We start from the raw sequence: 27,752 nt of genomic DNA, 5'->3' as shown, positions 1-27,752 counted from the left end.
TAAAGTGATCTATAAATTTGTAATAAATGTTTTATAATGTTTTTGTAGCCTGTTATAAATGATAAATGGGAGACTATAGATGCCACATCAAATATTCATGCTGCATTGTGTGCATTATTATGCCATTACTGTTCAGGAAACCATTAATAATAAAGTGAATGGAGATGTAAAAGTTGCTGACATGCCCAGCAAGCCATTTATAATGAAATGTATAATCCTTACCATAAAGTAAATACATTGGCCAGTGATTGTTGATGAAATGGAAACACTCTGAATTATTTGTGAGGTATTTATATATTAATGTATATTATCCATATCATGTCACAGAAATGCCGTTAATATATTATATGTATTATTGATTATTTTCCCCTAATTTATAGGCAGCCGTTTAAGTGTTACCTTGTCTCTTCTCGTGTTTTGCCAGCTGCATGAGGTCTGCTGAGTTATTTTATGGGATGCGTGTGCTGCGGGGCAGCTGCTGCGAGGTGGCCATCGCAGCGCTGGAGCGAGCCCAGCGGGGCAGCACGGCGGCGGGGCCGCCTTCGCGCCCCCTCACCGAGCCACCCCGCACTTCTCCGTGCGGACGGGGCGGGGAGGAACCCGCGGGTTCCTTCCAGCCTGAACGATTCCATGATTTCATGGCACTGCCGACGCCTGGTGCGCTGCCCCAGCAGCGACAGACCCCCTGCTCCGGGCTGGCCTCCCTCCCTCGCCACAACGAGACCTCTGGGCAGGCTCCGGGCTGGTTCTGGCAGCCGAGCTTCGTCCTCCCTCCTCCTCCTCCCCGTTCTCTCTTTCTAGGGCGGGAGAGGGGCTCTGGCGGCTCCGCTCGCACTTGGTGTTACTTGGTGATGCTGGGGATGTATCCGCCAGCTCAGGGCTATCCAGCGGACACTTACATTTAGGTGCTTTATGGTGCTTTTTAACTTTTTCTCCTCCAAATGGGGAGAAAACATCACTCCCAGCGACTAAACACGATTCACGCTTCCCCCGGTGGCCGCCCCTTCGGGGCAGGACGTTTTTGTGCGGGAGCAGAGGAAATTTCCCTTGCCGTCCGTGCGGGCCGGGCTCCCTTGCGCCGCGGCTGCCGGGGGTGCCCGTGCCCGGTCCCCGAGGCGAGGCGGCGCCGCAGCCGCCGCTCCTCCGCCGCTCCTCCGCCCCTGGCCCGCCCCTTTCCCCGCCTACCGCCGCCGGTCCGGCCGCTACCCGCGGGCTGCTCGGCCCGGGCTGGGCACGGCGCGGCGCGGAGGGTCCCCGGCCCTGCCCGGCCCTGCCCGGCCCTGCCGAGCCCCGCGCCGCGGCGCCCTCCGGCTCCCCGCGGGCCATGGCGGCCATCCAGAACCTGCAGCTGTGGTGCCGGCAGCAGTGCGAGGGCTACCGCGATGTCAGCATCACCAACATGACCACCTCGTTCCGTGACGGCCTCGCCTTCTGCGCCATCCTGCACCGACACCGCCCCGACCTCATGTGAGTACCGTGCCGGGCATCGAGGGCCGCGCCAGGGCTGCCGGCTCGGCGGGGCTCGGACCCCCCACTCGCTGGGCTGTGCCCATCCCGCCGTCCATCGAGCTGGGGACCCCGTGTCCTCCATCCCCGCAGAACCCATGCTGGGCTGTGCCCATCCCACCATCCATCGAGCTGTGCTTGGGCTGTGCCCATCCCGCCGTCCATCGAGCTGTGCTTGGGCTGTGCCCATCCTGCCGTCCATCCAGCTGTGCTTGGGCTGTGCCCATCCTGCCATCCATCCAGCTGTGCATGGGCTGTGCCCATCCTGCCGTCCATCCAGCTGTGCATGGGCTGTGCCCATCCTGCCGTCCATCCAGCTGTGCACGGGCTGTGCCCGTCCCACCCTCCATCGAGCTGCAGACCCCTGGTTCTCCATCCACCCAAGAACCCTCTCCAGGCTGTGGCCATGCCGCCATCCATCAAGTTGTGATGGGCTGTGGCTGTCCTGCCATCCATTGAGCTGTGGACCCTGGTCTTCCACCTTCCCTGGGCTCTTGCCTCTCCCTGTGGGCACATCACCAGTAGCGTTCTGCTCACACCCATGCTGAGAATCTCCCAGAGAAAAGCTCCGCTCTCCCAGCCTACGTGCTGTTTTTTTCCATACATTTTTTCTTTTTCCCTTTTCTTCCCTCAGTAGCTGGATTATAAATGTTCCAAATGCGTCCTTTCCATTGCAAAACAAGTTCAGGCACTGATCTTTGGGGCAGCATTTCCTTCTTTGCTGTTGTGTTTGCTCTGGCTGGGCTCTCCTCGCTCAGCCCAACAGCAGTGCAGAGCTCACAAGTCGCAAGGCAAGGGCTGTTTAAACAAAATGCAGTAAAAGGGCAGGGCCCCACAGCCACTGGATTCCTGCACATCCTTGTTTTTCCCATCTAGAGCTCTGTCTATGGGAGCTTAAGTGCTTTTCATGTGCTGGGGCATTTTCTGGTGCCCTGTGGGTTTTGAACTGTGTCTGCCCAAATGTTGACATCTGGGAAGGTGAATGGCCAAAGGGAGTCACAGATCCTGCTTTGTAGCTGGGGTTTTTGGAGTTTGATTTTTTTTTTTCTTTTGGGCTCTTTGAGATGGTGGGATTGAGGGGGAAGATGAAGGCAAAGGAGCCCTGGAAAGAGTGCCCAGGAGTATTGATTTAAGCATTGGGTCTCTCCTGGTCAGATGTGCCTAGCTGGGTGAGGAACAGATTGGGTGGTCTGTACTGCAGTTTTCCTCCTGTGCTGTGTATTCTCCCTTTTCCTTCATGCTCCCAGGACAGCCTGCCACATGGGTTTGTGTGCAGCCATCCCTCTTGCAGGTGTCTTGCTTCTGGTTGAATCCAAGAGAAGACCTCTTGTTTTCTCTCCTCTGTTATCTTGAAACTTGACAGGAATTGGAGCAGGCTCGGGCAGCAGGAGGTTGGATCAGGAGCTCCAGGAACACTTTGTTGTCCCAGTGCTTGGGCCGTCACTGTGGTGTTGCCGTGTATGACTTCCTGACATGTTGTCATGTCCACGTGACTCCAAATATTTCCTTTCCTTCCTTTGATTCACAGTCCCAAAAATACAAAACACCGGGGCAGAAGGGTTGAGGTGTTCTCGTGGAGGGGCTGTGACTGCTTCCTGCAGCTGGCCCATCCGGAGCCTGCTGTACACAGGGGCTCAGCGATGTGAGAGCTGGAATAATCCTGTTGCCCAGTTTAGTGAGTTGTTTATAATCCTTGAACTGTGCAAAAAGGGTTGTGGATAGACATCTCTTAAATAAATTTTCCTGTGCTGAAGAGGGAAGGTGTTCCTTGAGGCATCTCTCTGTTCCCATTCATTTTCTTTTATGGTGGACATTCTGCCTGACTTTATTTGGGACATCACAGAAGCTCTTTCTGACTCGGACCAGCTCAGCAAGGGCTGCCTGAAGGTTAAAGTAAGAGAAGCCTTTATTTGTGACCTCCTTCATCCGTGTCAGTGCTGTAATACAGGAAAGCACCACGTGTACTACAGACTGGGCAAAGTCCTGCTGGAAGGAAGTGGTGCTTTCGGGTGGTTGGTGGCAAGGATTGCCAGGTGCCATGTGTCAGATCCTGGGGTAGAATCCTTGTGCAGATTCTCCGTGTATCCCAAAAAGCTTCTCTGAGTGTTCTTGGTGCAGGGTACAATGGTGGAGAAACACAGCTTGGTGCACATGTGACTGTGACTTCTGCTTTTCCAGGGGTCCATCCTGGGCTCCTGTCCTTGCTTCTACCAAAGATCCTAGTTAAAAATTAAAATCACCAGACTGAAAGTAAAACTAGAAAGGGGTCTTTGGAGCACTTGGTGTGTTTGCAGCAGCTCTGCTGCATAGGTCACTTGCAGAACATGATTCAGTCACAGCATTAGTTTTGCAACAGTGTGTTTTCTGTCTTGGTTTACACAAATTACATTCTTGGGCTGAGTGCAGGGGATTTCTCCTGCAGGAGCCTGAAAAATTACCAGGAAAACTTTAAGCTCAAAACATGGATGTAAACATGAGCTTCTCTTGTGAAGTATGTAGCTCAGAGGACAGGCAGGGTCTCTCCTTCCTTCCTGTTTTCTTGCTGGAAAACATATGGAAAATATGATAACTTCTCTCAAACTTAGTCAATGTTGGCTTGTGTGTTACCAGTGAACAGGGCAAGCTGTGTAAAATTAGAAATGCATTTCCCACTCACTTCCCACTCATGCAAGGATGCTTGGGGGAGTGAAGATCCACACTGAATTACCATGGAAATCCACTTTTTTTTGTCCCAGTTAAAGAGTGCTTCAGAGTCAGTCCCAGCTGGGCACACACGCTGTTTCAGGCAGGCTCCAGCCCATTTTCTGGGATGATTGTAGAGCCTGGGGACATCTCTTGTCAAAGGAACATGAAGCCTCATTGCAGCGTGGTAGGAGGCTGAGGTCAGCAGCTGCCACATGTGGTGGTGAAGGCTGTGCAAGCTTCAGCCACAGTTTTAGTGGCCTTGTTCTGATAAATGAGTTAGAAGAGGCAGGGGAGCTGTGCACGCTCACTCAGTATTAATGCCAGATGTCAAGGAAAGGTTTTGATTAAGATCCTTCTCTTCATCCAGGATCTTGCTCTTTCCCAGACTGCAAGCTGGGGTTCTGGGAATGGGCTGGTGGTGAAATCCCCCTTGGCAGCTGAGCAGCAGCAGTGCTCTTTCCTCCAGCAGCATTTCCAGGTCAGTGTCAGCTCAGCAGGGCAGGATGAGGTCGTGCTGGCTCTGCTGGGGATGGGTTGTCTGCAGTCTCTCTCCTCAGCAGAAGGCTGGGGTGAAGCAGAGCTCCCTGCTTGGCTTGGTGGGTTTGTGGTTTGTGTGACAGGCGTAGGCAGGGGAGGATGGCTCGGGGTTCGTTTCGGCAGCATTCTGTCACTTACCAGCCAGAGCACGGCAGTGTGGAGCAGGCATTCCTGAGAGGAGGGTGAGCACATGGGGGAATCTCCCTCCTGGAATTCCCAGCCTTGTCCCACCTCCTGGGCTTTGCATCTCCAGAAAGAGCGCAGCTGAAAGGTCCTGTTCCCAGCAGAGCATGCTGGATTTGAGCCCCCTGTCCAAGGCTGTGAGCTGGCAAAGGGCGCCTCACTCTTTTACAGTGATCCTTTTTTCTGCACATCTTATTGTCTGTAGAGAAAGTAGCGCAAAAGTGCCAAAAAGCAGAAACTTTTTTGGTGCCATTGCGGCTCTGGGATTTTTTTTTGCTCAGTCTGCTCCAAGGTCAAGTTTCCAATCAAGTTAGTGCTTGCAGCAGCAGAGATTCCTCCTATGGAAGCACACGTGCTTGCAGAGGACTGTGGCATGTTTGTGAGTGCTGGATCTGTGCAGCTGGAGCAGGGGGTGGTCACGGAGATTTGTGGGCATGAGAAATGCTCAGCTTATTTGCTAAGGGAAGGGGTTTTTCAGAGCTAAAAACTTCTCCTGTTTTAAAACAGGAATAAAACTATTCCTGTGCTTGTGAACTCCACTCTGATTTGTTTCCAACACTGGAGGCCTCTCTTGGGTCACATTTATATTTTTCACATTTTCCAATTAATTCAGTTGCCGGTGTTTTCTCAGTGGAGAACTCCTACTTCTCTGTTTGTATTACCTTTGCTGTCTTAGGATTACATTGGTCCAGAGAGCTTTGATATTCCAAGACAGGAGATGCAACAGCAAGATCAATTTCCAAAAGAAATATTAGATGTAAGCAGTTCACCTGACTAGCCAGGGAAAGAATGATGCTGAGAGGTCAGGGGACTCTTGAAATGACCAAATAACCTGGTTGTTTGCACTTTCTTTTGAGAAATAGAAGGGGACTTGAGACATTCACCATCAAAAGGTTGGGGTTTTTAGGTCTCTGCTGCATGCCAGAGAGTGCACACACCACCACAGCAAACAGCATTGAGTGTGGCTGAAGGCCACTGACTGACAATAAATCGTAATTCCAGTGCCTTGCATGTCAGAATGACCAAGGAAGGTGGAGCTCCACTTTGTTCTTGCAGTGTTTTTCTGCATTTCCATGCTACAGGGACTGTTTGGGAGCAGAACTGGGAGTGAGGCAAAGAGCTGAAATCACCTCCTTCAGCTGTGTCTTAAAAAAAGCCAGTTTTCTGGCCTGACTTAACCCAAGGATGGTTGTATCTATTGTTTCACTGAGACTTTTTTTTGGCGCATGATTATTTTTTGTTGCTCTTTTTAATCCATTGTCTCAGGGAAGGGAAATCTTTGGGCAGGAGCATTGCTTGAAGAAAAACCTCTGCAATTCCCTTTGATTTTGCACAGGAAAGACTCTATGGTTTAGAGGTGGGATGTGCCTTGTCTTTACGTGCTCTTTGGGGGAGTTTACCCTCAGGGTCTTATCTGTCATTCCTTCTCTCCTTATCCCACATAGCAATACCAGATGTGGGAAGCAGGGAGGAGGCATAGGCTGTGGCATGATGAGCAAGCCTGTTTAAGGTTCCTCTCTTATTTATGATGTAATGCTCCACTTTCTGTGCTGAGTAGATAAAGGACCTGGCTTGCTCCTTGCTGTTACAAGCAGTGGAAAAAGTTCCCCTGCTGCGATACAGATCATGTGTTTCCCTCATGAATAGGTTGCTGCAAGCCAGCTTTGCCCTGGCTCTCAGAGTTACCCTGGCTCATCCCAGAGGAGAGAGATGGGCTAAGAAGGAGGGTCCACACCGGGTATAAAGGTGCTACATACAAGGAATGCAAAGTTGGTGCTGATTTCTGTTTATCAGTGAGAATTCCCTCTCAGGTATCAGCCTCTCTGCTCAGCTCTGTGCCAGCAGACACAAGGATTGTAAGGTGAAACGGGGCTATCAGAAAGGAATTCACCCTGCCAACTTGCCTGGGCAGAAGGAAGCAGTGTTGGAGAGCAGGGCTGCCAGCCAACAGCCAGTTTTGTATTCCCTGTTTAGCAAGTGGCAGTCAGTTTAAAACAAAGCTGCTGATGCTGTTTCCTAAGCAAGGGACACGCTCTGCTGTGGCTGAGGGAGCACGCTGTGTTGTGGCTCTACTTCCAGCAGCACAAGCTCTCCCCTGTGCCTTCATCCCTGTCCCAGCACATCCCAGGTTCTGAGCTCCCAGCACAGTGCAGAGAGTGTGGCATCAGGGCTGGACCAGGGAGAGGGAAAGCAAATCTGGGGAGAGGTGAAGAGGGAAGTGATGTCTGGAGACAGCAGAAAGGAGTTGTTGACTTTGGCTTGGATTTGTGAGCAGTAATTGTCACTTCCTTTTCAGTTACTGATTGTGAGCACAAATCAAAAGTTACAGCCCTAGGGAAAGCAGACTAAAATTTCTACTGGCAACTTTGGTGTTGTCAGATGCAGTATGGTGTGGGCAGAGGTTTTCCCAGGCAGATCCCTGGTGCTGGTTTTGTGGACTTCTGCCAGAGGAAAAAAAGAAGATTTGAAGCCAGAACTCATGTGCTGCTGGACCCAGGAGCTTCTGAGATCAGAGGATATGGGTGTGTTGGAAAAGCATGTGATACGTGCAGTGTGTGAGGGATGCATGAGAGACCTCCTTGGAGCTGAGCTCTCTCTGTGTGGAGACAACTTTCAAGACAGGAGAAGAACATGGATGTGACTGGAAAGTACTTTCAGGGAGAGCGTGTTCATACCTGGCCAGCAGGTATTGGTGTGTCTCTTTGAGGTGGGAGGGAAGCAAGGCTTTTCTGGGGCCCAAGAAACCACCCCATGAATTAGAGGTTGCTCCTGGCTGTCTCAGCAGAACCCCTCAATCTGCCTGGGATGTTTTTGCACCGACCTGTCCTGTCCACAGGCAGCTGTGGGAGTCAGCCCTGCAAAGGTAGATGTGCCAAAATTGTCTTGTGCTGCCTGTGGGCAGATGCTGTGCCTGCTGCACATCTCTGTCCTGGATACAGCAGGTCTGTGACTCTCGGGTGGGATCTGCCATGCTGCCCTCTCTGGAGCTGTCCAGGGATGGATGGGGTGCTCTGTCCCCTGAGCCAGAGCTGGAAGTGGAGCAGCTCACTCTACATCACCAACCTGAGATTTTTCCTTTTTCTGTATTTCAGAAACTTTGACTCCCTCAGAAAAGAAAATGTGTACGAGAACAACAAGTTGGTAAGTGACTTTTAATGTTTACTTTTGGTCTAGTCTGTGACCTGGCACTTTGCTCATGTGATTTAGCAACAGAAACCCTGCAGACACAGTATGCCCATTGTGCTGTGTTCCAATCCTTTGCCTTACTCTGCACCTTCCAGCCTTCTCCTCTGAACAGCAATGTCCAACCTGGGTGGCTGCTTGAAAGCACCTTCAGGCTGTTCATACTTCTTAGCTGGCCACACAGTGATTCCTGTTCCCAGTGTGCCCTGTGGCAGCAGGAGCTCAGACAGAGTTGCTAGAGCTCAAACCATGGACATGTTGAGTGTGTGATGCTCCCGAGGGGTGGAGCAGGAGCGGGGAAAAAGCTGGTGTGAGGAAGCACAGGGAGTGTTCTCCCATTCCTTCCTGGTGCAGGGGATCAAGGTGGATACATCCTAAAACCTGATGCTGCCTGGACACTTCACTCCAGCCTGGTATTGGAGGTTCTCATGCTCTTTCCACAAAGAAAATAGAAGTTAGGCAGGCCAACCCCCTCCTGCACTGAATTCTAGCATGGTCTTAGTGATCCAAGGAAGGATTTTCCTCTCCCTCTCTCCATTGCAAAAGGAGAGGCAGTGAATTGTAACACTCCTCTTCTCTTGGCATTGCTCCACGCAGTTTCATGGCTGCTTGACAGGAGCTTGGGATACGAACGAACCATGGCAGCTTACCCTTGTCTGGGCTGGAGGAGTGACACCCTCTCAAGCAGTGAGCTGGCTGAAGTGCTTCTTGCCTCTGGAAGAGCTAAACTTGTCCCCTCATGGCTCCTTAGCATCTGCTGCCCTTCATCCCTGGCCGTGTCTGCAGCTCCCATCACAGACCCTCTGTCCCCAGGCTGGGGCTGCAGCCTTGAGGAGTTAGTGACACTCTGGGGCTCAGCCCCGTGTGTTCCTCTCCTCAAGGGGAGATTCAGACCACGCATTTTGCCCTGGAGGTTTGGTGCTTGGCAGGAGTTGGGGCCTCTTCTCCATGGAAGCATATCTTGGCTGAAGTGCTGAGGATCCCCGAGTGTTGCTCCTTGTCCAGCTGGGCTGATGGTTCTGCTTGTGTCTGGGAAATGAGCTCTGCGAGCTGCCTCTGCTGCTTCTATTAATGAAAAGCTTCTTTGTGCTACTCATAAAGAGTTGCTCCCCTCCTTTGTTGCAGTCTGTGTGTCCCCTCCTCCCCCTTTCTGAGTTTCTTTATGTCCTTTGTTTTGCTCTCTCTTGCTTACTCCACCTGCTGTGGGATGACTTGTCTGTGCTGTCCTTTCCCTGCTGGTGTCCTGCTGCCTTGGCTGTGCTGTCTGTGGGATTGCCCCTCCACCTCTCTGTGCTCTGGGGCTGGCCTCCCCCTCGGGCTGCTCTCCTTCCTAGCTCCTACACTTCCTTGCTCTGGCTGTCCTTGGGATACAAGAGGGCCTGATTTCTCCCAGCATTATTTCTCTGCTATTGTCCAGACCCTCCTTGATGCCTTACTCAGTCAGAGGCTTCTTTGCAAGGGCTGTTTTGTGCATGTAAAAAAGCCTTGTTTGAAATGCATTTTGCCATATGAGGTCATCTGTCAAGGAAGAATGTTTCACTTCTCATGTACCACAGTACCAACCCCAAACCCTAGAAAAATTTCGGTTGGTGGCATTTTTTTTGCCTAGAGATTTCAAAAACATATAAAGAGGAGGAAAGTTTCTAGAGGCCTTGGAGTCAGTGCTGGTGGATGGTGGTGTGGTGTAGCAGGTGGAGCCTGTGCCAGAGGGAACCTGTGCCAGGCCAGCTCAGGTGGCCTCAAGCATATCACTTTCCCATTTTGCATGGACATGGCAGCAGTGGCACTTTCTTCCCCTGGAAAGCACTTGGAGCTGCACTGGTGGAAAACAAGATGCAAAGCCAACATGCTGGTCCCTTAAAGGGCAGCCTGGGCAGGCAGGCAGAGGAGAAGGGTGGCTGGGTCCTGTTAGGTGCTGATCCTGTTGGGTCTCCAGGCAAGAGCAGTTCCAGGAACACGAGGGTGCTGCAGGCACAGGGGACACCATGTCCTAACGATGCTCTCTGCATTGCTCACCTGGCTCTGGCCAAACCAGGTGGGTGCACAGAGCAGAGCATCCTCCTCTCTGTGGTCCAGGCAGCCCCTTGCTCATGTTCCGTGCCCGTGACTGGTGTCACCCGTGGCACAGCGTGGCAGGAGATGGCATGACCTGTGTTGCCACTAAACCTCACACCAGGAATGGCCAGCAAGAAAACTCAACTGGTCAGACCAGTTGTGCAGCCAGTGCAGTGGGGAACACTCCAAAGAATGTATTAAGTGCCAGTTTACAAGACAGGAAAATGCCAGGCTGGGCTGGCACTGGGGTGACACAGCTGGTGGTAACTGGCTGAAAGCATTTTTAATGTCAGCTCTGTTATATTTTTACTGGGATACCCAATGGAAAAAAATGGTAATTATCTTGCTGAAAAATAGTGGCTGTTTGTTTCTTCTAAGCAGGAATGGTTGGCTTGCACACCAACACTGTGTGTGTCCCTGCCAGAGGTCAAATGCGGAGGGGTTTAATATATTCAATTTTTTTTTTTAACTCTTTCATTGTGGACTTTAGCAGTAGCCTTCCTTGTGCCTCTGGTCCTGCAAGTGCTGTTTTCCTTTGGAAAAAGGAAAGGATTTTTTCCCTATAAGTTGGGAAGGAACAAGGCTGGAGAAGGTCCTTAGTAAAAGCCCTAAACTGAACTGGGCAAGGGTGAAGTTTGGATGTTGCTTTTTTTTTTTTTTTTTTTCTGTTCTATTAAAGTCTTTTTTTCAGAGGCAAGAGAAAATAGCTTTTGCCTCCTTTACTTGCAATTTTAAAGCAGAGGACACCACAAAGAGGAATATATACCCCAAATGCATGTTAGGCAGCATGGAAACAGTTAAACTGGAAGGGAGCTATGTATCAGGAATTTTTCTGCATTACACCTCCTTTCCCCCTTTCTGGTCTGGGAGAGCAGGGTCCCTCCTGCAGCCCAATTTTCAGATGGAGAAGAGCAGGCAGTAGGAGGCAGGAAGCCTTTGCCCAGCACTCAGAGAGAGAAGCTGCCTGCAAGCACCTACCAGCCCCACCGTTAATTGGGGAGCGCTCCAGGTTGGGCTGGGAGCCTGGAAACAACTCTGCCAGCCTGGGCTGACACATCCCCTTCTGCCAGGCCTGGCTCTCTGCAGCTGTGCACTCACACACACAGGCAGGCTGCAGGAAGAGCAAGGGAAGCCCAGGTGAGTTACTGTGCAGCGAGCTATGGCCAGCTTGCCAGGCCAGATTTTTGGCTCCTTGCCTGGATTTCTCAAGGCAGTGGCTGGAAGCCATGACTCCGTTGGTTCCTATGATGTAGGAGTTAAACTGGTGCAGCTGTTCCCCAGTAGAGTTATTTTTATTTGAGTGGGGCTGTTTGCAGTGCACTTTCTTACTGAGGATGAGGAGCAGCTCTGCTGCCTGCCATGGATAAGACCCCTCTGGTTTTATTTTATTTTATCCCTTCTCCAGGCATTTCGGGTGGCAGAGGAGGAGCTGGGAATCCCAGCTTTGCTGGATGCAGAGGATATGGTTGCTCTGAAGGTACCAGACAGGCTGAGCATCCTCACCTACGTTTCCCAGTATTATAACTACTTCCATGGACGGTCTCCTAGTAAGTACCATATTCCCTGGAGGACTAAGAAGCATCAGGGCTTCATTTCATGCTTTCCCTTGCCTCCTGACAGCTTGGGAAAAGCAAAATTAGTTGCACAGAGGCCTTTTTGGTAGCAGAACTGTTTCACTGGGGGGATCTGGACTCTGCACACCAGCCTACAGTTGCACCAGTGCTTTTGGATGGGTACAAAGCTATGTCTTGTCTTTGAAACTACTGCCTTAAAATTTAATATACAGTCTAAAATTTCTTATAGTCCAGCTAGAGAGGACTACTGAAGGTTCCTCTCCACCTGAGGTCCTCACCTCAGCTTTCCATTCTTGAGCACCTCCACCCCTGTTCCAGTCTTTGCCACACCTGAGGGCTGGTGAGAGCATGGAGTAGAACAAGGCTGAGCTTGTCTGTGAGGCTGTGCCAATGTGACAGCATCAGTGCTGGGGCTTGAACAGCACAGCAGCACTGATGGAAGGAAGGAGAAGAAAATTATCACCCTAACTGACATAATTGTGATAGAAATTCTGTCAAACATGAAACAGAGCTGCCAAGGCATTATATTCATATACTGGAGAGTTTAGTTGGGCTCACAGGAGCATTGTTGTAGTCTTGGTTTATATTTGGCTTTAAGCTCACATAACATGAAGTAATATGATAAACCAATTTTACAGGTTCCTCCAGAAGAAACTTTCTAAAGTGGGACATGAGTGACTTAACTGGTTAAGGTGAATGTAAATGGAGAGATATGTATTGAAAATGTCCTACATCTTGGAAAGAAAGCACAATTCACTCAGAGCTGCCTTTAATGTTTAAACTCTTCCTACTTCTCCACCTCTTTACATTTAAGCATGCTTTTTCTCTCCCTCCACAACTTCTTCCCTCCCCCTCTTCATTTTTTATTTCTTATTTTAAAAGTGTTTTGATTGAAATCAAACAAATTCCATCATGTTTGTGCCAAGTGGTGAGAATCTGGGTCAGGTTGGGGTCTTTGCCCCCTCCCCCCTGCATCTTGTCTACCACATCATCAAGCACAGCACATTTTTATACTCCCACAAGTGTCCCTCAAAACACTTTGGTTGCATTCCTGTTGCTGGGGTGAATGTGAATGTCTGAAAATGAGCCCAGCCTGGAATGTGCCCTCTGACACCAAACAGAGTCATGGAATCACAGTCGTGCCCTTCAGATGGGTTCCAGCAGGACCATGAAATAATCAGGACACAGGAGGACAGAGAGGGTGAGCAGACAAGGTTTTAGTGAGGTCATGCTTTTGGGGATGAGCAGAGTTGAAGCCACCCATCTTTGTGCTGGGCTTTGGGAATTCAGTAAATGGCACAAGTGGGAAGTGAGGGGCAGTCTGAGCCTGAGCTGCTTACTGGGTCAGCTGTCCCCTGGTCCCTGCAGGAGGAGTCCTGGGTGTTTATTTGGAGAGTTGGCTTTCTTGAGGGCAGACTGCTGGGAACTGGGCTCCCTCTCTGCTCCCTGCCCTTTCTGTGTTTACTGAGCAGGGTATAATCTGACTGGCCATTTAAGTGTCACTTGGAAAGTGAAACTGTGGCTCAAATATCCCACAAGAAACACAGAGACATCTCGTTCAGAATAGGAAGTGGTGCAAGAATAACATCCCTGTGAGACATTTGGGGTTTGTGTCTGTAAAAACTTTGCACAAAGCCTTCTTTCCCAGGGAGGTTTCCCTGCACTTCCCAGGGCACAGGGCACCATTCCCTGCTTGACTGAAGTGTGTTGGAGATTCTCTTTCTCCACTTATAGTGAATTTTGAGGGGTTCTATTTCATCTGCAAAGAAAAGAGAATTGGGCATTTTCAGGCTGTTTGTGGCAACTCTTGGTTTCCACATCAGCATCTCTATGGCATCTCCAAGTCTTTGCAGAATTACCCATTTTTAGTGGTCATTTCCACATTTAACAAGGCTGTTTGCTCTGTGGGAGTCCCAGCTGGGATGTGGGATGGACACTTGCAGCAGTGAATATTCAGGCTTTGTAGGAAGTTTGGAGCACAAGGACTTGAATGAAGCAAACCCTCTGTTTGCAAACCCTTCAGCTGCTGAGCCGTAACACCTCTGCCTGTTCCAGCAGGGCCTGTTTCAGTTGGGATCAGTTCCAGCCAAACCATGGGCTGGAATTGAAAACCCAAGGTCTTCTTCTCACCATCAATGGATGGCAATTTGCATTTCTTCACTTTTGCATTTCTCTTCATGAAATTCCCTGATTGCATTTCTTCACTTTTGTATTTATCTTTATAAAATTCCCTGAGAAGAGAAAAATCAGCAGTTTCAGAATGTTGTTACAATTCACTTGTTGCCTCTTGCCCCTCAGTCCAGAACACAACTGCTCATGAAGTAAGTCTGTATCCCCTTGTGTGCTTTTCATGTTACCCATCAGGCACCTCTGGATATCCTTACTTTGTAAATTATTGCTAAACCAGTGAGTTTTCTTTATGTTTCCTTAAAAATATTCCCTTCTTCCATTCTTCCAGTTGGAGGCATGGCTGGAATCAAGCGTCCTTCCTCTGAATCTCCAGAGCAGCATCCTGGGAAGAAAACTGCTCCAGAACCTCCTAAGCCAGTGCCACCAAAACTGCCTCCTGCCCACCCACCAGCCAGAGCTAAGCCAAAGGAAACCTCCCCAGTTACCACGGTAAGAAATGTGGCTTTGGGTGTTCTTTATGCCTTAAATCTGTGAGATAGAGTACTTGGCTAGCTCAAGGCTCCTCCTGGTTAGGACTTGGTCAAATTTTCTGTTCACTATGAGTGATTTAATCCAGAGGTCTGATTCTGGCATAGATTGAGGTGGGAGTCACTGGAAAACCATCAGTCAGCCTGGATACTTCATGAACAGGATGTGGGACATATCCATGTCTTAGGACATGGATATGCTGTTCCTAGATATTGGAGATGGAGATCTTTACAGGATGTAGTATTAATTTTGCTAGAAAACATTGATCCAATTATTGGACATGGTTTCAAAGCAGAGTAGGGATGAAAACAGGGTAGAAGCCCTTTCCCAGCTAATTTAAATCAGAGACCTTTACCTGTAGGCAGACAGGGCACTCTGGTCCTCTGGTTTTGTGGGAACATATTCCCCATACTCTGTCCTTCCAAGGGCTGTTCCACTTCTGTGACTTCTGTGACAAAGGGATTAGAGGGAGAGGGGATTCCCTGGATGTCACTTCTCTGTCCTGGTTGTGCCTGCCAAACACTCACCTTCCTGGGAGATTTGTAGCTGTGTCCAGGGCCATGTTCTTGTCTGCTCATCCTCTGCTTCTCCCCACAGAAAAGGGTCCTGGCAGAGAGTGGGAATGTCCCCAGCAGCAGCTGTGGGGTCTGTGGGAAACACGTGCACCTGGTGCAGCGCTACTTGGTCGATGGGAAGCTCTATCACAGGAACTGCTTCAGGTACAGCAGCTCTTGAAGGCAGGGGCACAGCCCTGGGGGACACAGAGGGCCAGCCTGGTTCTTTGGGACTGGAGAGAGTGGTGTGGCACATTTTATTCAGAGTGGAGGCAATCTGGGCTTGCTCTTGACCTGTGTGTAAGGGAAACTGTCTCCACAGGTCTGTTTTCATCTACACCTTTCCTGCTTTAGGCTGTGCTATCAACAGCTCTTGTATTGGTGCCTGAGGAATGTGCACACAGGGTCTGCTCACTGCCAGTGTGGTGCCTTCACCCTCCTGTGGATGGTGGAGATGTGCCTGCACGCCCAGCTGTGTGTCTCCCAGCACTCTGGAGGATGTTTCCTGAGACTTTTGTATCCACAGGTGCAGGCAGTGTTGGAACTTGCTACTTCCTGGAAGCTACAAAGCTGGGCCTGAGCCCGGTACGTTCATCTGTACCAGCCACCAGCAGCCAGACAATGTCCAGATCTCTGGGCTCCACAGTACTGGGAAAAAGCCTGACAGTACCCCAGCCCCTACTGCTGCCACGGCGTTCCAGAAAGCAGCAGAACTCAAGAAACCAGAGCAGGTGTTGAAGAAACCCAGCCAGGAAGGCCTCACTAATTCAACCAAGCCATCTGTTTCATCTTCTGGAAGCTCTGGCTTCAAAAGTGTAAATACTCCATGGTCCTCCTCAGCTGTAAATAAATCAGATGACTGCAAAGGTACCTTGTTGGGGAATAAAACAGATCACCATGAAGGCACCCCATCGAAGCCTCCTTGGACATCCTCCACAACAAAAACACAGCAAGCCCGAGAAAATTTTTTTCGGTCTTTGGAGTCCTCCAGCAATAAATCTTCTGACACTCCAAAACAAGTCCAGGCTCCTCATGGCCCTGATAAAACTGCCCCTGCCAGAACCACTGCTGAGGTCAGTCGAGTGAATGCTGGGAAGGATCAGGCACGTAACCATATTATACAGGCTCTGTCTGCATCAAGCTCTTCTCCAAACAGGCCAGGAGCACTCAGTTCCACTGGCTCCTCAGCACCTGGCAGGTAAGCACTCTTTCTCTTTCCCTTTTTACTGCCAGGATGTTCCTTGGGATAATTTGAGAAGCCCCTGCATCTTTCTTTGGTTTGTCCCGACTGCTCTTGTGGCTCAGTTTTAAAGGCACGTAAAGGGACACATCAAATCATTGGAACAGAGGCAAATAAAAAGGTCCATCGTTTCAAAAAAGACTCACTAAGTTGTTCTTTTTTGCAGTGGCAAGTTTTCTCCCACCAGTTCTCAGAGTCCAGCTCCAAAAACACAGTCCAGCAAAGCAGGGTATGCAGCACCAAAGCAGGAAAAGATTACAGACCCTGTGCCCAAGAGCCAGGCTGCCAGCAAACCTGTTGGCTCTTTGCACAAGGCAGAGTCAAAAGGCATCAAAGGTGAGGATGAATGATTCACACAGTTCTGCCTGGACACAGCACTCCAACTTGATGCCTTCCTCTTGGACTAGTACAGCAAATGTGTCCATGTCCTTTGTGTCTGTACCACCACTTAAGTGTTTTCTGAGCTGTGGGACTCAACTCACCTCCATTTATCCCTGTGCAATTGGTCCCTCTAGCATGGTGAGTTCTACTACTCTGAGGATGTCCAGGTATTTGAAGCTGTACCTGCTGTCATCAAACATTGAGATCACCGTGGCTTTCAAAGGCTTAAGTTTTCCCAGATGGGAGACCTTGCCAGAGCTTTGGGATGATGTTTTGATTGCAGGTGCAGGTCACCCAGCCTCCTTGTCTCAAGCTTCCATCACAGTGACTTAGCAGTAGGCCAGGGGATGATATCTAGGGGTTCCCAGTGTCCCAGGCACTTTCAGATGGCTGGCATTTTTTTGGGGGGGGGGGGGGCAGAAGAACTGTCTGTTTGCAGTTTTCTGTGACTTTGTGGGGCTTTTTGTCTCTCCCTCTTCCTGCCCCAGCCTTTGGTCTCTGAGATCTGAGCTGTTTGTGTTGTATTGCTGTTGAATGTGCCTGTTCACGTACTCTGTGGCTGAATTTCTGTAACTGTAGGTTTTAAAGCATTTGATCTGAAAGACAAAATGCCACTGAGATTACCTACTACCTATTGTATCTGAATCTGTCCATGTTAAACTTGCTGAGCTGGTGCTGGTTTGCTGCAATAACATCATAGTACCTGCCCCAGTGCATGCCTTATCTCCTAGGATTCTCCTGAGACTCAAATCTGGCTTGTTTCTTTTTATTGGATGTTTTTGTTCTTGTTTATTTTTATTTACCTTGCTTTGTTCTTTTCTTCAGGAAGCACAAATGTTGCTGACAACAAGTCTGAGAGCCCAGAAGGGTGGAGATCTCTGTTGAAGCCTGTAGCCAACAAGTGAGTGTCTTTGCAGCTGCTGGGTTTCCATGACAAATGTGACCATCCCAGGTGGAGATCCACCCCAGGATGTCCAGAACTTTTGCTGTGGACCATTCTGTAAGAAGGATTGTTTCCTACCTTTGTCTTTTTTCTTTGCAGGGACCGAGATGGCTCTAAGAAACCCACTGATAACTCCCAGGTGGGAACAGGGAGCCCAGCACACAAGGAGCCAAAGCCAAGCCCATTAGTTGTGCCACCAGCAAAGCAGGACTCTGGTATGAAGGATAAAAGCTTTGCCTTCATTTTGCTTATCAGGAAGGGGCCAGGCATTGGTACTGCAAGGCTCATGTGAGGAATGTGTTGGTGGAGAATGTGCCTTGCTTTCAGGGATCTTTGCTCTCTGCACCTGCTTTAGCCTTGTGGTGCCTTTATTTTGTGCCTTTGATGGGTGGCCTCCCATCCTTCCCCAAGGAGAGGGACTCAGTACCCACAGGGTTCCCTTCTCCTGCAAGACAGCCAGCAAGATTTCACTTACTCTCTCTTGCATGACTGTGTAATGTTGAGAAATCTTAGTGATGGTTCCCAGCTGTTTATTGTCCTCCCAAATGTTTATTCTCCTCTTACTCTGGTGTTGTAATGAGTGTTTTTTCCCTGTTTACTTTGGGCTTATGCCCTTCATTATCATCAAGAGAGGAGGACTAGGACTAGAAATGGAGTTTGGTAGTGGTGACTGCCAGAGACATTGGACAATAAAGGGATTTTTATGAGATAAGGGTTGAAATTTCTTACCCAAAACCTGTCTGTGCTTCTTAATCCAGCTTCATCTGGTGGATTCACAAAGAAGTTGTTGATTCCCAGCTCAGATCTTATCAGGAGCTGTCAGAATTCAAAGCAAGACTGTAAAGATCCTGGAGGGTCTGCCAAGAAGGAGGAAGATGGCAACCAGTTGAAAACAAGCACTGCTACGTGTAAGATCTCTTCTGGCTGCTAAAGTCACTCTTTCCTCTGCACTGTCAGGGAACAGCCTGAGTGGTCAGTATGGGATATGTGTCCCAGAGTTTTCTGTGACTAACCCTGTGGCTGCTGTCATGGGAGCAGAGTCTGTGTAATTGATTTTTATTAGCCAGCTTGGCCTGAGCAGGAAGCAGCAAGGCCAGAGAATTCAGTGGGAAAGGAAGAAATTGAAATAGGAAATTTTCAAGGTCACTGCCCTGTCATTCTTTAAACTTAGTGCTATGAAGAGGACCATCTCCTAATCTGGGGAACTGGGATCTAGTTGATGTCTCTGTTCCTCTTCAGCTGAGTGGCTCTAGGAAATAAAAGGAATGCAGAGAACTGTCATCCAGAGACTCCAGCTGGCAGGACCCACAGGAGCAGGAGCCAAGGCTGCTGTTTCCTTGATATTCAAAGATGTCCTGACCAGTTTGTCCCTAGTCTTAATCCAGTTTCTTACTCCTGTTTGTTCAGCCACAGCTTTACTGTGCACCTCTCCTCCAATGCCCAGTTATCCTTGCTCTGACATATCCCACCACAATGCTGAGGAAATTTTCTAGAACTAACCTGATGTTTGCTGCTGTCCTGTTTGCTCAGCTTCGTCGTCTCCCCTTTCCTTACCCCATCTTGCTGTGTCTTACCTGTCTGGAGTAGAAGATTCACACAACAGGGCTCAGTCCTGCCCCTGATGTTTGTCTTGGAGCAAGCAGGATGGGTCCTGATGGCTCAATGGCCTCAGGCTTTATTTATTGTCAGCTGGTTCCAGCGTTGTCCTTAGCCAGCACCTTTGACAGCTACCAATCATTCAGTCTCCAGTTGTGTTGTCTTTTTTAAAAGTTTGGTGTGCCTCCTTTGCCAGCATTTTCCCAAAACTTCCCACCTCCTCTTTCCTGAGACTCAGCCCCAGGGCTCAGCACTAGTCTCTCCCAAGAAGTGAGCTGTTAAGATAAGGGAGGCTGGGTTTAGATCTGTCTTTCTAAAGGTTAATGATTGCCATGGGGGAGGGCCATTGGGAAGTTTTCCTGGCAGTCTTCCCCCACTTTTCCCCACCTGAAAGGCTGGTTCCTGCTGCTGTCACTGGGCAGGCTGTGGGTTAGGGACAGAGCTGTTGCTCCTCTGTGTAGATTTTTACCTCAGCACTCAGAGCTGTGAAGAGTCAGCTGCTGTTCCTGCCCTCAGTCCTGGGGTTGTGTTGAGCTGTGGATGGTGAGCATTTCTGTAGATCATTCATTTTCTTTGGTGGTAGGTGGTGTTTTCTGTTGAGAAAGGAGGCTCCAGGGTTTTCCTGCCAACTGTCCTACTTCCAGCTTGCTGGCAAGCAGCCAACCCATCCTGTGTCTGTCAAGCCAGAACCTGAGGGTATCAGGGGATATCAGATCCTGAGCTGGCCACAGGGTGTCATTTTACAGGCTCTTCCCCTCCAGTGACCGTGGCCTTCTCTCCATCACTGGTGCAGCTTTCTGCCTTGGTTGGAGATCCTGCAGAGGCCACTTGGAAAGAGCCTGGAGATGCAGGACTGAGCTGGGAGAGGGAAGTGTTTAGGCAGACAGCTCAAGGCAGGACAAGTCCCTCTTGGAGGAATCTTTAAGAGAAGTGTGAGTTGCAGGCAGTGCACAGGCAGCAAACCAGCAGCATCCAGAGGGAAGAGATCCCTGACAGAGGCAGGAACAACACAGCCACATCCAGCATCTTCTCCCTTTGCACTCCTTCTAGAAGGCACAGTAGAGCTTAGGTTGACTGTCTGTACTCTGGGCTGGGCAACTGGAGAGCTGTCCTTGAGCTCTTCCTCAGTCTCTCAGGAGGCTCCCTTCATCTGTCTGTCCTGTCTTTCTGCTTGTGTGTGCTGAGCCTGCATCACTGCTGCCTTTGTTACAGCCGTGCTCTTTTGATAGCAGAGTTTTCCTTCCTTATCACATCATCCACTCACGCCTCTGTTCTCTCTCTGTGGTAATTATCCAGCCCAGCCCCTCGAGTATCCAAATACCTCACACTCTTCTGTAGTTATCCTTGCAGCACAGTTGGGCAGAGGAAGCTGAAGCACAGTGGAACAAATACACATTGCTTAAGGATTGATTTTAATAGGTGTCCAGAGCCTAAATAATGCTGTGTAGTGGGGCCTAAGGGACTTCTCACCTAGGAAGTGTTTTGTGGGAGGAATTGAACCTTAGTTTCCTGAGATCTACACTGAGGTCCCCTAGACCATCTTTATTTCATCAGTATTTACTGATACTCCTTTGTAAAAGAGCACTAGAGGGACATTTTTAGTATGTTTTGGTGTTTCCTGTGACAGTAACCCTGTATTTCTGTGCTATCCTTTGGAAGCTTAATAAGGAATGGGTTTTGCCACAACAAATACCTTTGGGTTTTAACAAGATAGTGAATGAACATGTGAGTCAGTATTCTTGGGTGGAAGTTCCCAAGTCACACCTGAATTAGGTGACTGTCTATACCCTGGGGTTGAAAGCAGCAACCTGTGACCTGAGTGACAAGGCACAAGGAGTAAATCAGGCTGTGAGGATATGTCCTTACTTTGGTCAGGCATGTGGATGTATATGTATCATCTGTGACCTCTGCTGGGTAGCTGGGACCTGTTGTGCTCTGGTGGTGGAGGCACCCTCCCACACCATAAAATTATTTAAAGGTTGTTGTGACTTTTTTTTTCTCCCTTCTAGTTAAACTCCCTGTTCCAAAAAGCAAAGGGAAGCTTCAAGTGGTGTCCCCAACCAAGGTATGGCTGGAAACCAGGTGTCAGGGGAGCAGGCTGGGGTGGTTAAATATCCTTCTGGAGCGCTTGTCCAGATATATCTAAGTTTGTCTTATTGGGAAGGTTTATTTGCATACCAAGGGAAAGGGTGAAATGCTCTGGGGCAGAGACAAGGTGGAGAAGGTGCTGATTATCTTCCATGCAAGGAGATAATCAGAGCTGGAATGAGACAGAGCCAAACAAAACTATGGTAGAGATTGTATTCCCCACAGAAGGAGGGAGAATGTCTGCAGACTGACAGGTGTGGGTGGAGTTACCACTGACAGCAGATGTGTCACAGCCTTGCAGTGGCCGCTGCTCTGTCGTGAGCAACCAGCTCTGCCCCTCTGCTGACCTGGCCCTCCCAGGCTGTGCCTCTGTAGCTGGGCTCCTTATGCCCTTTCCCATCTCCGTTGTGTCCTCAGCAGGCAGTCTGAGCGTTGCTGAGCTGCATTTGGTCCTACTTTTTTTTTTTTTTCTAGCTGCACCCAGACTACCTCCCTGAGGAGAAAATCCAGGAGAAGGTCTGTGACATCGAGAAGCAGCTGGACGAGCTGGAATTGAAAGGAGTGGATCTGGAGAAGCAGCTGCGTGCCTGCGAGGGAGGTAAAGGAGCCCTGGTGCCAGCTCTGCTGTGGTGGGGAGATGTGGGGCTCATGTCCTACCCCTGGGCACTCTCGGCTGCATTTTTAGGAGCTCAGGTTACATGTGAGTCACCAGGTTGCCAGAGGTACCTGTTATACAAAGATAAAGCCTGGGGAATTTTGAACCTTCTCTGGCTGTTTTGTAATATGTTTTTGAGCAGGTCCTGTGTTAATTTGGCTGAGGATCAGAGTTTTGGGAGTCCTGTAGCAGAATATCCATAAGCAGATTCCTTGAATCCACAGGGAGTGACCTGCATCCCTTGTAGCCAGGAGCTCCAAAGATTGCCTGTTTTCACTTGAGGTTGCCTGAGGCTCACATGAGTCATCCTAGGCTCTCCCACAAGAGATTGTGTGTTTGAGCCAGGGGGGGCTGGACTGATGCAGCTTCTTGCCCTTTGTCTCCTCTGTAGATGAATCTGAGGATGCCCTTATGGTGGATTGGTTCAAACTGATCCATGAGAAACAGCTGCTGCTCAGACAGGAATCAGAGTTGATGTACAAGTGAGTACAACCAGAAATTCTCCTGTCTGCTTGTGCACTTCCGTGAGCAGTGAAGGAGAGGGAGTGTGGCAGCCCAAAAAAATCCAGTGCCAGTTGGTGGGATGAGAAGGGTTGAGGGTGTCTCTGGGAGAACTGCCAGCATCACAATGTATTAGCTGGTGGGCTTTGAGCACCCAGGGTCTGTGAAGAGCTCATGAGGAGAGAAACTTCAGAACAGTGATGGAGGAAGATTTCCCCTGACCCACCAGCCCCTGCACAGGTGGTGGGCAACACAGAGATGAGGCTTTAGCATGACAGGAGAAGGATCCAACCCTGGGGCATGGCAGGGCAGTAACTCATCACTTCTGTCATTCCTTCCAGGATGAAGCAGCAGAACCTGGAGGAGCAGCAGTGGAATATAGAGATGGAGCTGCGAAGCCTCATGAGCAAACCAGGTAAGGACTGGCCACACTGTGAGTCCTGCTGGCCTCCACTTTGTGTGCCAGCCCTGGGATGTCCTTCAGCTCTGAAGGCACTGCAGGGATTGCACTGTGGGTGTCCCCTGTCAGGGGCAGACTCCCTGTGACATCCAGCCCACCTCTGCTTTGTGAGGGGATGTAGGATGTGCCCCTGAGCGTGAGGATAGTAAAATTAGCCCTGCTGGAGCAGGGGGGAGGCAGGAACCACACTGGGGAGGTACTGCCTGTAGCTGTATGATGGGCTTCCCTTGTCTTGTGCAGAGGAACTGAAGACACCCAGGGAGAAGGAGCAAGAGAAGGAGCTGCTGGAGTTGTACCTGAACACAGTCAATGATCGGAATAATATTGTGGATTGCCTGGATGAGGACAGACTCAGGTGAGGGTGCTCAGATGGTGGGAAATGAGCCAACACTACTGTATTTCCACTGCTGCCCAGGCTGTAGGGGTGGATGAGTGGCTATAGTCCAGACTTCTGCTCCATGAGAGGTGGGTGGCCACCTGTCATCAGCCATCTTGTCCTAAATGAGCTGTCTTTGCATCCTTGGCAGCTGTTAGAAAGAGATCAGGGCCACAGCCCTCTTCTCTCTCAAGCTAAAGCTGCTGTGAGAACAGGGCTGTGAAAATGTGGAATGCAGGGGAGGAGAGGGAGAGGCTGGAGATGGGGAGGCTGGAGATACAGGAGGAATCTGGGAACATGAAGTCAGGAATGTGCTCGTCTGCTGCAGCAAGTGGAAGAACAACTTCCACAGTTCCAGCCAAGAACTGGATCCTTCCCAAACTGAAAGGAAAACTGCTGTGTCAAGTAGCTGGATTTGTGCCTCCTGATGCTGAGAGCAGCCTCCATTGCTTGACCTCAGAGCACCAGCTCCTGCTTGTGGATTCTGGTACTGCCCAGGACAAGGGGGTGACAGCAGTGTGCTTGTCCCTGATGGCAGTGAGCACCTCTGTAACACCCTGGGCTACTCTGTCTCAGCTTCATTCATCTCCTCGAGTGGGGTGGTGTCTTACCACTCTATGAAGTCGAATGATTCATCAGCCAGCTGGGAGAAGGTCTGGAAATCCCCACACAGGCCCTTGCTTTCAAAGGAGCCAGATGGAATTTGCTAATGTCTAAGACTCTAACTGTTGGGTTTTTTTCCTGCAGCCTTCTCAGGGTATGCTGTGGAGGTTGGTCATTTCTTACTGGGGAATAAGAGCAGTATTTGCATGGGCTTTGGTATCTACCAGCTTGTCATGAACACAGCCAAGTTTTCTAATACCATGCTGTTCCATTACAGAGAGAAAGAGGAAGACCAGATGTTGGCAGACATGATACAGAGGTTGGGTAAGGGCCCTTTCTCCTCTTACAGAGCAGCACTGGGGCTCACTGGGGCTGTGGCTCTCAACCTGCTCTGTGTCTGCTCACTCTCCTGCAGATGGATCTCTTGAGAGCCAGGAGCCAGAGAGGAAGAAGAACAAGTTCCGCTTGTCCAAAATATGGAAGCAGAAAAAACAAGAGTAAAGCTCAGGAGCTTGGTGTTCCTTTTCCCAGTGGTCCAGAGAGACCCATCAAAAGTGTGGTCCTTCCTCAGTCCTGCTTTTTTGGAGCTATGCAGGACTGTGAGAGGCCCCAGGAGGCCTATCAAAGGCGTGGTCCTTCCTGAGTGCTGCTTTCCTGCAGCTCCTGGACTGTGAGAGGCTCCTGTGCTCCCTGATGTGGAGGCTGCAGGTTTGCTGGCCAAAGGGACAGTGTGAATCCCCTCTGGCCCTGGCATGGGGCCCAAGGATACCTTTCCCAGCACATGGACTTTTAAGACTGTTTTCCTTCTTTGGCTCTGGGTCAGAGCTGGTTCAGCCTTGTTGGCAGCTCAGGTTGCCCACCCAGTGCTCGGGTCAGTGCAGTCCTGAAAGCAGGAATGTGGCCCTGCACGGTGTCCCATACCTGTCACCAGGGCTGCACCCAGGACACTGCACTGGGCTGTGGGAGGACCCTTGTCCCTCCCTTCCTCCCTCTCTGCTTGTGCTGTGGCTCTTTGGCCAGGATCAGAGATGCAGAGAGGGAGATGCTACAGGGCAAGAGGGATTGATGGTTTCCCTGTTACCACACCAGTGCAAACTGGAGGCTCCATGTCAAGGGGGGAGCAGAGAGCAGAACCTCCTCTGTGTCTGGCATGGGATGTTCTTGACCCACAGCAGTTTCAGCAATACTGATTTGTTTCCAGACCTCTTTTGGAAGTTGCTGTAGGCTGATTTCTCAAAGCCATGAGAGGCTGCTCACTGCTTCGTTCCCTCTGTGGGGGAGATTTGTAGCCTCCTTATTTCTCTGACTGCTCAGTGAAGCAGTGTTTTTGTTGTCTGTGGCCTATCCTGATGAAAATGAACAGAACTATTATTTTAATAACCTGGTGCTAACTTGGGAGCACAAGGGAATTAATGGGTTTGCCTCACCCCTGAGTCTTCTGCATGGGACCAATATTTCAGTTCTTGAGCTCCATCCCTGGCCATCCAGTGCCCTCAAGGGGTGTTGTGGGTCACCTTGGTGAGACCAGAAGTGTAGGAGCAGGTTCTGGGCTGCTGCAGGGAGCCTTTCCACTCTTCCCTCAGTGCAGTGTCTGCAGCCAGATGCCTGCCCTGGGTGCACCCTCTGTTCCCAGTCCAGCTGGGGAGCAGGGATGGAGACAGCCGTGGAAAGATCAGATTGCAAATTCATGATGCCTCTGGTCTGTGTGGACCTCCTCCCTCCACGCCAGCTCCTCGAGGTTTCTGCGGGTGCTGTTGCCCAGCAGGAGCAGGGCTTTTGCCGGAGGAGGTTTGCTGTGCCGGCGGCAGAGCAGAGGCGATGCGTCCCTTTCCCACGAGGTGGCAGTGGGACTCTCCGGGCAGGGATGCGCTGGGGTGGGACCCAGTGCCCGAGGGGCTTCCTGGAGCCCACAGGGGCGACCGTGTATGTGCAAGTGCTGGGATACCCCGTACCTGCGCCTGCTTTCGCCCAATAAAGAATTACTGGAGCAAATCTCAGCATCGCAGTGTGATTTGAGGATCCTGTGGATATGGCTGTCCTGGACACTGTGAGCACTGCTAGTCCCTCTCTGGAGCTTGGTGTACCTGTGATGGAGCAATCCTTGCCCAGAGCCTGCAGGGCAGCTGCACGTCCTGAGGGAGCAGTGGCACCGAGGGCTTTTTCACTGACTTTGGTGTCAAACTCACCCCTGCTCTCAGGTAAATGCAATTCCCCCCTTGCTGCTATAGCATCACACACGTCCCAAAGCCTGTGGGGTCCCAGCCTGGCCAGCAGCTGTGGGAGAGACAGGAGGCAGAGCTTGTTCTGCCAGAGCTGGACCGTGGCATTGGTGACGCGGGTGGCAGAACCGCGCTGTCGCCGGGGGAAAGGTGGCTCTGCCACCACACTGCCCCATGTGGGCCTGTGCTCCCCCCCAGGGGAAGACAGACTGGTTTGTGGGGACGTGCTGACCACAGGGCCGGGCATGCTGTGCAGTGCCATCCTGGTCTGCTTGTCAGGAAGCTCTTTCTTCCCTGGGGCTGTGTGTAAACATGAGGGGAGGGAGGAGGGCTCCTCTTCCAGACCTGGGCAGTGGCAGCAAATCCCCAGAACTAAACCTGCCTTTGTGGGCTGCCAGCTGAGAGGAAGGGAGCTGAAAGCATCTCTGCTGAAGGAAATACCTTTCCTGATGAGCTGTCCCAGGCTGTCATTATTGCTGGGCTTTCATCTTTTCAGGCTCTGGTTCTCCAGCCTCAAGAAGTTTAGTCTGCATGGATTTGGAGGATGGTGGCAGCACCATCCAAACTCATCCAATCCTTCCCTCTCCAGCCTTCACCCACCTTGAAAACAGGCAGGAAATGGACCTCTGCAGGAATGTGATAACAAAGTGCTTAAACAACAACCCCAGGGCCCTGTGGTGGCAATGGTTGGACCTGCTGTAGGGTTTGCTTTTGTGAGGCCAGGCTGCTGCCAGACAGCAGGCAGGGGTACACCTGCTAGCTACCTGCTCCAAGAACAGGTTTTGAAGGGAAAACTGCTCCTTCTTCCATCTGGAGTCTGTTTGAGATAGTAGCCATGGTCTGTGGGATATGAGGTTCACCTGGAAGTGCTGTGTGGGTTTAGGTTTAAGTTTCTCAGTAGAAAAATACTGAGAGGCGGGGGAGACAGAACCCAGCCTGCCTCACCATGCTGCTGGTGTGAGGCTGACTACAAGACTAACCTCAGTTGTTTCTACACCAAAGATAGGAGGGTAAATAGTGGAGTAGTGATCCAAACATCCTGCTCGGAGTCCCAAATTCTGGTCTGTATCGATGGAATGCTGTCTGGCTGTGGCCAGGGTATACCAAAACCAAGCTCTGTACAGCCTGTCCCACAGCTCCTGCACACCCTGGCAAATGCTGATGGTGACCATGAGAACTTGTTCCTCCTTCCTCTGCCTTGAATTTGGGACTCATAGGATTTGCAATTCCACCATTCTCCTAATCCAGTGCTTCAGACGAGCCCTAGAAGAACTAAGCTGTTGGCTAAGGTGGAGAAAAGGAATGGCTTTTCTCCAGCTGGCTGCTTTTAGCTGAGCTGATTCCCCTGCCTGACCCCTGTTTGCTCTCCTGGCACAAGCAGCTTTGCTCACCCCGTGGAAGTGCTCCAGAAGGCAAAGCAAGAGGATTTGGCCTTCGGACTGAGCAGCAAGGGAGGTGTTGGGAAACCAGCTCTCGACTGCCTCTCCACAGTGGTCACTCCTCAGTAATTAGGCAATCCAGGCACCCTCCTATAACCGAATGGGAATCAAATTCCTCTCCCTTCTCCATGAGAAAGGGCTGTTTGTGCTCTGCTCCAGCCCCACCAGACGCCGAGCCCCGAGGTCAGGCTGGCAGGGGGTTGACAGATACATTGCTGTGTGCATGTGGGTGTCTGCATTTCGGTGATGACTGAGGGCTTAATTACTCTTCTAGGTCAGCTGCTCCACTTCCAAAATGGTTTTAAGGGGGCTGAGC

At 50.5% G+C, this 27,752-nt stretch overlaps 1 protein-coding gene across 1 annotated transcript; it reads left to right on the top strand.

Moving 5' to 3' along the window:
• Nucleotides 1-1,269: 1,269 nt before the first annotated feature.
• Nucleotides 1,270-25,775, top strand: MICALL2 (MICAL like 2). Its single transcript, XM_053992206.1, has 17 exons — nucleotides 1,270-1,467; nucleotides 8,004-8,052; nucleotides 11,555-11,696; nucleotides 14,182-14,342; nucleotides 14,979-15,100; nucleotides 15,462-16,133; nucleotides 16,342-16,511; nucleotides 17,382-17,457; nucleotides 17,599-17,714; nucleotides 18,258-18,407; nucleotides 21,105-21,160; nucleotides 21,658-21,781; nucleotides 22,230-22,320; nucleotides 22,681-22,754; nucleotides 23,040-23,154; nucleotides 24,056-24,102; nucleotides 24,194-25,775. Exons 1-17 carry the CDS (start codon nucleotides 1,325-1,327, stop codon nucleotides 24,277-24,279), a joined length of 2,394 nt encoding a protein of 797 aa, XP_053848181.1. The 5' UTR covers nucleotides 1,270-1,324; the 3' UTR covers nucleotides 24,280-25,775.
• Nucleotides 25,776-27,752: the final 1,977 nt, after the last annotated feature.

The sequence above is a fragment of the Vidua macroura genome, chromosome 16, assembly GCF_024509145.1.
Source record: "Vidua macroura isolate BioBank_ID:100142 chromosome 16, ASM2450914v1, whole genome shotgun sequence".
Taxonomy (NCBI): Eukaryota; Metazoa; Chordata; class Aves; order Passeriformes; family Viduidae; genus Vidua; species Vidua macroura.
Note: the sequence above shows the minus strand (reverse complement) of the source record. Positions and strands in the feature narration are given on the sequence as shown.